The sequence below is a fragment of the Oryctolagus cuniculus genome, chromosome 16 (assembly GCF_051225735.1).
Source record: "Oryctolagus cuniculus isolate XC-2025 breed Fujian yellow rabbit chromosome 16, ASM5122573v1, whole genome shotgun sequence".
Lineage (NCBI taxonomy): Eukaryota > Metazoa > Chordata > Mammalia > Lagomorpha > Leporidae > Oryctolagus > Oryctolagus cuniculus.
Window position 1 is genome coordinate 2,343,067 of NC_142882.1, and position 8,775 is coordinate 2,351,841.

Here is an 8,775-nt window from a genome sequence, read left to right on the forward strand (position 1 = left end):
GGCGCAGGGGTGCGGTGAGAGAAAGAGCGAGACCAAGCCTGCCCCTGCCCTGCTCGGGCCGCTGGGGACCCCCACATCCGCCTGGCTGTGCCCTCGGACTCCAGGGGGTGCAGAAATGCGCGCCATGGCCAGGGCCGGGCCAGGCGGGAGCCAGGAACCAGGCACTCCATCCGGGTCTCCCAGGACGGTGGCAGGTGCACATGTATTGGGGCCCACACTGCAGCCTCCCAGAGTGCGCATGTGCAGAGAGCTGGCTCGCGAGCAGAGCAGAGCCAGGCCTGCAGGGGGCGCTCCCGCTTGGGACGGGGGGAATGCGAGCAGCGGCAGCCCCCGTGGCCCCCTGAGGCACCGTCCCACGAAGGCGGGTCCCGCTCTCTCCCTTTCAGATAAAATAAAGATTATTTAAAAAGACGCAGCTGAGCTAAGAACGGCGTGTAAGCCGCCGGTGCACACAGTGCCTCCTCTCCTAAACACAGGCAGATCTGCGTTTCTCCGGGTAATTAACCCCGAGGGGCTAAGCGCAGGCTTCCCCTCCCCGGGGGGGCCCCCTGCGGGGCTGGCAGGTGTGGGGGGGCAGCCACCAGCACTCAGTCATCAGGAATTGAGGTTTAATCAGGAGGTGAGGCCAGCCAGGCGGGGCAGCGCCTGCCACATTCAACACTCAGTTCACGGACTGAATCTGCCATCCGCGTCGCCGCATGGCGCTAACCCAGCATTCACTCCGAGGGCCGGGCCTCCCACCTGCCGGCCCTGGGGTGCGTGGGTCCTGGGGCTTTGAGGAGGCAGCGCTGGACACAGACACCAGGGGAGACCAGGGGCACCAGGACGCGTGCTGGGGTTTTCACGCCTGGGTAGGAGTTTTCCAGGCCCAGGCAGGCAGCGCCGGCAGGCGGCACCTTGTGGCTTGTGGGCGGCGCTTCGTGTGGTCCTCACGGATCCTCCTGACGGCTCCCCCGGCCCCTGCGGTGCGGGCTTCGGAGGCGACCCAGCCTGCGGACTCTGCCTTTGGGGGGCCTCCGGCGAGGACTGGGGACAGGGCTGGACTCAGACACTCCGGCCTGGGGGCGGGGACAGAGCTGGAGTTGGGGTTTGAGGGGTGTGGCTTGGGGCACGGAGGCCCCGCCCACCTGGGAGGCGCGAGCAGGTGGCCAGGTCGGGCTGAATGGGCAGGGGGCAGACCCCGGGCTCTGCCGGGCTCGGCACGGCGTTCCGATTCCACCCCAGGACAGCGGGAGCCGTGGAGGGCGGCGGGCAGAGGGGCGTGGCCGGGCTCGGGGGAAGCCACAGTCGCCGCGTGTCCAGCGTGGCGGCCGCAGAGCCGGTTCTGTCTGCGCATTTGAGAGGCAGCGGCGGCCAGCGAGCGCTGCAGTCCGCCCGCTCACCCCCGCCAGAGCTCCAGCCGGGGCTCCGAGGCGGGCAGCAGGTGCACATGCCTCCCAGGGTGCGCATGCGCAGGGAGCCGGGGCGGCGTGTGGGGACGGCCTGAGCGGGGAGGGGGCGGCCTGTGCAAAGGCCCGGGGGTGTGCAGCGTCCAGGGCTCCTCCCCGCGGCGGCTGTCCACGCGCGAACACGATGTTGCATCAAACAATCGTGGGTTTATTCAGACCCTGCTCATGCCACCCCTCTGTGCCGGGTCCCAGCGTGGGGGCCCCGAGCCTCTGGGAGGAGACAGCACATCCCAGATCCGGGGGTCGGGGCCAGGCGGGAGGGGGCGCGCTGCAGTGGCCAGAGCCCAGGGAAACGCAGGAGCTGCTCCTGGAGCTGTGGGAAGGAGGGGGCGTTGACACCGGGGCTTTGGCAGGTGGACAGGAGTTTGCCGAACACAGGCAGTGCGCGGTGGGGCTGGTGGGGGAGCAGGAGGTGGACAGAGATGAGGGGCGGGGCTGGGCAGTGGGAGCAGCCTCCAGGCCCAGGCGCAGACCCTGCCCCCACTCTTCATTGGTCCATGGCCACGTGCGGTGTGGCTGCCGGGCGCCGGCCAGGCCCAGGCCTCAGCTTCTCGACGTGGAAACCGGGGGCTGAGGCCGCTTGGCTGCCAGCGTTGACCAGGGCCTGGGAGGAGGGAGGGGGGAAGACGGGGGTGGGGGGGAGCGGGGGTGGGAGGAGGGGGATGGGGCAGGGGGAGGGCGTGGAGGGGGGAGAAGGAGGGAGCAGGGGGGGCCCCGCAGGCCCCACGTTGCTTTCACAACAGCCAGCGTTGTCGCTGTTGGGGCTGCCGAAGTGGGTTCTGATTTGCATGTGATTTGCATGCGATTTGCATGGTGTTTGTTAAATGTCACACTGCCTGCCAACTGCTTTCTCTCCCTCCCCGCCCCCAGCCAGAAGCCAAGAAAGCCTCTCTCGCCCCCGCCGCCAGCCCTCGGACCGCTGACCACGACCTCGGCTCCCCCGGGGGGCGCCTCTGCGAAACGGGAGGGGGCCTGCCACAGAGGGGGCCCTGGGGCCGCCGTGCAGGGGCCAGCGCTGAGCCGAGCCCAGGACGGGGCTTCGGGGGCTCTGTCCTGTCCGGTGTCCTGTGCTGCCTTCTGTCCAGGGCGGGGAGGGGAGAGGGGGGACCCCGGAGATGCCCTAGAGAAGTACAGCGGGAGGCTCAGGGCTCCTCCACCCCCACCCCCTGCACTTGGGCTGGGCAGGTGCGGGCCACCCTAGGCCAGTGTCGGGGACCCGGACAGTGGGCATCCGCCGGCTGGGCCAGCGTCTCACCTAGGGCAGAGCCGGGGCCGGGGCCATGAGTGTGGCTGTCGGGTGCCACCTGGCGGCAGCCGCAGGAATTGCAGGAAGAGTTGTGCCCTGTCCTGTCCTGTCCTGGGCAGGGTAGAGACGGGAGGGGAGGGGAGGGGAGGGGAGGGAGAGACCCTGGAAGCGCACTGCGGGAGAGCTCAAGGCTCCCCCCTCCCAGGGGGCAGGGGCTCAGTCGGCAGGGCAGTGAGCGTGGTTGTCGGGTGCCACCTGGCGGCAGCCGCAGGAATTGCAGGAAGAGTCGCGCTCTGTCCACTGCCAGCCCAGACAGGGAGGGCGCGCGGTATCCCCAAGGCCACACGGGGCTGAGGGCCCCCATGGGAGCCCAGGGGGAGGGAGGAGGTGGGGTCGTGTCCCCGCCCCGGGGGCCGCAGGGGAACGGGGCAGGTGACGCACCTCACAATCCCGGGTGCTGGGGAACTTACCCAGGCTGAGCTCCAGGCTCCCAGGGGTCGCCTCCAGCTCCGGGGGTCCTCACCAGCACAGCTCCGGGGGTCCCCTCCAGCTCTGGGGGTCCCCTCCAGCTCCGGGGGTCGCCTCCAGCTCTGGGGGGTCCCCACCAGCTCCGGGGGACCCTCCAGCCCCGGGGGTCCCTTCCAGCTCCGGGGGACCCTCCAACACAGCTCCGCCTCCTCCAGCCCAGACTACCTGGAGGGGTGGACAGCAAGACACAGTCGCAAGACAAACGCGGGGACCCCTGGGTGCACCCCCTCCCGCCCCCAGGCCCGGCTGGAGCTCCGGCAGCCACGGCACTGACCCAGCACTTGTTGAGCACCTGCTGTATGCCCGGTGCAGGCCTGGGCTGTTCCCCCCCGGGGGACGGGAGCCAAGGAGGCCCTGACCCAGGTGCTCGCGGGCGCCCCCTCGAGGCTGCTGTGGGGAAGACAGGCTGGGAGTTCAAGTCCCAGCTCCTCCCCTTCTGGGTCTAAGCCCGCCCCACCCATGCCTCAGTTTCCCTGCCTGCAACCTGGGAATCCCCCGGCGCCCGCGCTGCTCCGTGGCCACGGCCAGACAGGCAGTGCCGGGGCGCGGGGGCGGGAGCCGAGTGCGCCTCGCCCGAGGGTGCCGTGTGGGCCGACCGGGCAAACGTGTTCTCCCCGTTTCTCGGATGGGAAGGGTGAGGCCCCCGCCCCCGGCCGCCCTGTGACCACAGGGAGGGCCCCGTCCCCGCCTGGTTCGCGCCGCCCCTCCCACGCACCAGGCTGGGACCCCCTCCCCGCACACCCGGGACTGTCACCGTCCCGAGGCCTCCCTGACGGGTGCCTGTCACCAGCCGGCCTGGGCCGGGACCTCGGTCTCCTCCCCACACCACAGACGCCGTGTGGACGGCGCCAGCCTCTCTGGGTCACCTGGCAAACAGCAGGCACTTAATGAATGCTCACGGTGTACACCAGCCTGAGGGCTGCCTGCCTGTCAGCCCCAACCCCCGGACGCCCCCCGACCCAGTCCCGGCTCCCCCCTGAAACCCCCTTCCAGAGCTCTGCCCCGGCCCAGCCTCCTGCCACAGTATGGCGGCTCAGGCTCCCGCCCTTACAGTGTCATTCCAGGCTTGGTGGGCCTGGGGAACGCGGCCCCCAGTCCCTCCCCTGCCCCACGCCGGCAGTCCCCGCCCACTTCCTGGGGCTGGAAGACCCTCCCCCGGGGGTCACCAGGACGGGGGGCCGCTCTGGACAGCCCAGGAGAGCAGGGACGTGGAGGGGGGGCTGGGAGGAGGCCGGGAAGGTAGAGACGGAAACCAAGAGAGAGAGAGAGAGAGAGAGAGAGAGAGAGCGAGCGAGCGAGCTGCGGGGCAGGGTGGGGGGCCGGGACGGGGCGGGGCGGGGTGGGTTGGACAGGGAGGGGTCCGAGCGGCCGCACCTGCCCGGCGGCGCGCGCCAGCAGCAGCACCGAGCCGTCCCGCAGGCGCGCGTCCCGCACGGTCAGCCGGTCGTCGAGCGGCCGCGCGTTGTAGTAGAAGCTGCGCCGCCAGGAGCCCACGCCGCGGCCCACGAGCTGCGCGCGCACGTCGCTGAGCGTGTCCCGCGGCCGCACCGTCAGCCGCAGCAGCAGCGCCTCGTCCGCCAGGTGCACCTGGATGCGGTAGCGCCGGCAGCCCCGCAGCCCGCGCCTCAGCCCCTCCATGGCCCGCGCCGGCCGCCCGAGCAAGCCCCGCCCCCTCCGCGCCCTGCCCCTGCCCGCCCCGCGCCTCACAGCCCCTCCCAGCCACGCAAGCCCCGCCCTCCAGGCATCGCCCCTCCCCGTGCCCCGCCCCGCGCCAGCCGCCCGCGCAAGCCCCGCCCCGCCCATGCCAAGTCCCGCCCCCTCCGCGCCCCGCCCGGCCCCGCCCCGCGCCTCACAGCCCCTCCCAGCCGGGCAAGCCCCGCCCCACCCGAGCCCCGCCCCCGCCCGCCCCTCACAGCCGCGCAAGCCCCGCCCCACCCGAGCCCCGCCCTCCAGGCATCGTCCCTCCCCGTGCCGGCCGCCCGCGCAAGCCCCGCCCCGCCCATGCCAAGTCCCGCCCCTCCTCGCCCCGCCCGGCCCCGCCCATGCCGCGGCCTGAGCTCCGCCTCCAGGCCGAGTCCCGCCCCCTCCGCGCTCCGCCCCTGCCCGCCCCGCGCCTCACAGCCCCTCCCAGCCGCGCAAGCCCCGCCCCGTGTCCGCCCCCGCCCGCGGGACGCCCATCTGCGGCCCCGGCACGGAGACTGGCGCCCGGATTCCAGGAGGTCCGGGGCGGGAGCCGGAGGAGGGGCCTGCGCTCCCCCAGACTCACGTGGGCGGGGTTAAAGCCTTGGACCCGCCGTGCTCCGGAGACCCCGGCCCGGCCGCCGGCAGCCCTGCAGGCCCGCGGGGACGGGGTGGACACCCGCTGGCGCCGGGGCCGGGGGAGCGTGAGGCCCGCCTTATCCCGCGCCCAGGCTTCGTCTACACTCGCGGCGGAGTGGCCACGCGGCCCGGCAACGCCAAGACGGGGATTCACCCTGAAGACGGGGCACAAGCGGTCCGCCGCGCAGTCAGGGGCGAGCAGGAGGGGCTCCCGCACCTGCTGACCGGACACCGCGCTGACCGCTCCCGCACCTGCTGTCCGGGCCGGGGCCGCGCCCTCCTGTGTGGCGGCTGAAAGGAGGGAACGCCCCGCGCACCAGTGTTGTAAAGATGGTTTTGTAAAACTTTGCACTGGGGTGCAGCGGGTGGAGCCGCCGCCAGTAGTGCCCGCATCCCACAGGGGCGCGGGTTCGAGTCCCGGTTGCTCCTCTTCCAGTCCAGCTCCTGCTATGGCCTGGGAAAGCAGTGGACGATGGCCCAAGTGCTTGGGCCCTGCACCCGCATGGGAGACCAGGAGAAGCACCTGGCTCCTGGCTTTGGATCGGCACAGCTCCGGCCTTTGCGGCCATCTGGGGAGTGAACCAGCGAGTGGAAGACCTCCCTCCCTCTCCCTCCCTCCCTCCCTCCCTCTGCCTCTCCTTCTCTCTGTAACCCTTACTTTCAAATAAAAATAAAGTTCACCGTCTGGGCGAAATGCCCACTTTCCCATTCGATTCTCGTTCATGGCCGTTGGCTGTATCCCCGCTAACTGGGTCCTTATACTTCTTGTTTAAACTCTAGGAAGAATTAAGCTTTTTTACTGTAATGTCATCCTAACTTTAACTTAAAAAAGTTATCTCACAAACAACAAAAAGGGGGGAGGGCAAAGGGGGAGGGGGACCATCACCGCGCCTCGGTTTATCCGCAAACACGGAACCTGCTGCAAACTCGTGGAAAAGCAGAACTTTAAAAAAAAAAAAGGCCGCCAGAGGCTCGGGGTTGTTTCTCCGCCATCTTTCGGCTTCAGCGCACCTGCACGGCATGCACGCTCCGGGACACGCCCCGCCCGCCGCACCCGCACGCTCCCGCAGCCTCCCCGGGACTCCGGCGCGCCACCTGGCGGGCACTGCGGGGAGGGGCCCAGCAGCGCGACCCCGCCCGGGGCTCTGCGCCCACCTGTTGCCGCTGCTGTCTCCCTTTCCACATCGCCCAGTAACTTTTTTTTTCCTTTTGATAAAAAAGTATATTTTATATATATTTGGAAGGCAGAGAGACAATCTTCTACCCACTGGTCCACTCCTCAAATGGCCATGACGGCCAGGGCTGGGCCAGGCTGAAGCCAGGAGCTCCATCCGGGTCTCCCACGCGGGTGCAGGGGCCCAAGCACTTGGGTCATCGTCCACTGCTCTGCCAGGCCACAGCAGAGCTGGACCGGAAGTGGAGCAGCCGGGACTCGAACTGGCGCCCACGTGGGATGCCGGCGCCACGGGGTCGGCCCTGGGGTCTTTCCTTGTTAATGTTTATTTCCATCTACTCGACACGCAGAATGACGGAGAGCTTCCGTCCCACGCCTCACTCCCCAGATGGCTGAAACGGCCGGGGCTGGGCCAGGCGCTCCATCCGGGTCTCCCCCCAAGGGCGCCCTCGCCCACCGCTGGGGGGAACATGCAGCCCCCCCACCGCCCCCGCCCGCACTTCCCACATCCCCAGCGCCGCCAGCGAGCGGCCCCTTTTCCTAACAAACATTTGTCCCCGCTGCTTCCCCACTACCCGGAAAGCCAAGGCTAACAGGACCTCGCTGCACCCAGACACAGGCGCCGGCCCGGCCCTGCCCATGCGCCCCGGGGAGGCCCCCGCCGCTCCCCTTCAAGCCCTAGGCTCAAGTCAGAGTTGCCGGGTCTGTGCAATGCCTGGGCTTTGCCGACGGGGCTGGTCAAGATGACGTCACTCTGGAACCCGCCGGGTGTCCAGCCAGCCGGCAGGGAGGCGGAGGGCGGCATCTCCAAGCCAGGCGGGCGCTGCGAGGGGCCTGGACGGGGCCCTGCGGCAAGGCGCCGGCGCTGTGGCACGCGGGCCGCCGCGCCCCGGATCTGCGCGCTCCCGGGAGGCAGCCGGTGACAGCCGGTGGTGACGGCCAAGGCTCTCCCGCCTGGCCCAGCCCTGGCTGGTGCAGTGTCTGGGGAGTGACCCAGACCGGCGGGCGGAAGCTTCTCCCTGACCAAGAGGAGCCGCGGCCAGCCCGCGCTCCGTCACGGAACAGCAAAGCCGCACCGCCGAGCCGGGCAGAGGCGGGCCCCAGGCCGGCAAGTTTGGGAGGAAAGGGTCTCGCGCTCGGCCCCCGGGAGCAGCCGGCTGGTGGGCCCCGGAGGGCCGCTGCCCCCTCCCCCCACGCTCTGCAGGGGAGACAGCCCCCCCCCCCCGACGGGACAGAGCCGGCCTCCGTGGGCGGAAGGGCCCCGCGTGGGCGCGGCTCCCGGAGGACTTACTGCCGGGCGGGGACTCCGGGCCGGGGGGTGGGGCCGGGAGGACACGGGGGTCTTTTCTCCCGTCCCCGCCAGTCCCGGTCCTGCAGGTGCATGCTGGGACTCCGGAGACGCCCTGTGCCCCGCCCCGGGGGGGGGGTACGCTGCCTCCGGCACCAGCATCCCACACCGCGGGGTGGAGGGCTGTGCCGGTCCGACCCGCCATCTTTAAGGAAAGGAAAGCAAGTGGGGGGTGCGGGGCGTGGCCGGATGCCCCACCCCCCGCCGCAGTGCCCTCCGTGCGGACGCAGGTCCTGGGAGGCGGCCCCCGGGGGGGGAGGCCCAGACTGGGGTTCCCGGCTCCGGGCTGCGGCGGCATTTGAGGGTGAGCTTCTCTTTCAGACAACACAGAGCAACAACTGCAGGTCAGAACCGGTGGAAGGTGGAAGGCGCGGTCCTACCCGCCAGGGCAGCCGCGCGGAGAATGGAGCCGCGGCCACCTCCGCGGGACCCGGCGCCCCCTGCCGGCCCAGCAGGGCTGTGCACCCCGGCGGCGACGGGAGGGCGCCCGGTGCCCGTCCTGCCCGAGGGGCCGCACCACCGCGCGGGCAGGAGACGGGCACAGCGCCCCCACCCGAGCTCCACCCTTGGGACGGCCCCGGCGGAGCCCGGCCCCAGCCAGCGGCCACCTGCACAGGTGACAGCGCCCAGGGCCGGCGCCGCCGCGCGTCTACACGGGTGCCACCCGCACACACCTGCGGCCCCTCGCCGCCAGCGGAGGCGCCCCCTGGAG

The 8,775-nt window shown here is 71.1% G+C and overlaps 1 protein-coding gene across 5 annotated transcripts; it reads right to left on the minus strand.

Moving 5' to 3' along the window:
• Positions 1–1,575: 1,575 nt before the first annotated feature.
• Positions 1,576–4,908, minus strand: TINCR (TINCR ubiquitin domain containing). 5 transcript variants are annotated; one of them, XR_016223189.1, is made up of 4 exons: positions 4,597–4,908; positions 3,165–3,387; positions 2,704–2,800; positions 1,576–1,761 (listed from the first exon to the last, which is right to left on the minus strand). XR_016223189.1 is itself a non-coding variant. In XM_089316194.1 (3 exons), exons 1-2 carry the CDS (start codon positions 4,858–4,860, stop codon positions 3,214–3,216), a joined length of 438 nt encoding a protein of 145 aa, XP_089172320.1. In that variant the 5' UTR covers positions 4,861–4,908; the 3' UTR covers positions 1,576–1,761; positions 3,165–3,213. The 5 variants fall into 5 exon arrangements, 1 of the variants encoding a protein (XP_089172320.1); XR_016223188.1 differs by having other exon boundaries at positions 2,704–2,805; positions 4,597–4,907; XR_016223187.1 differs by having other exon boundaries at positions 1,576–2,052; positions 2,704–2,805; positions 4,597–4,907.
• Positions 4,909–8,775: the final 3,867 nt, after the last annotated feature.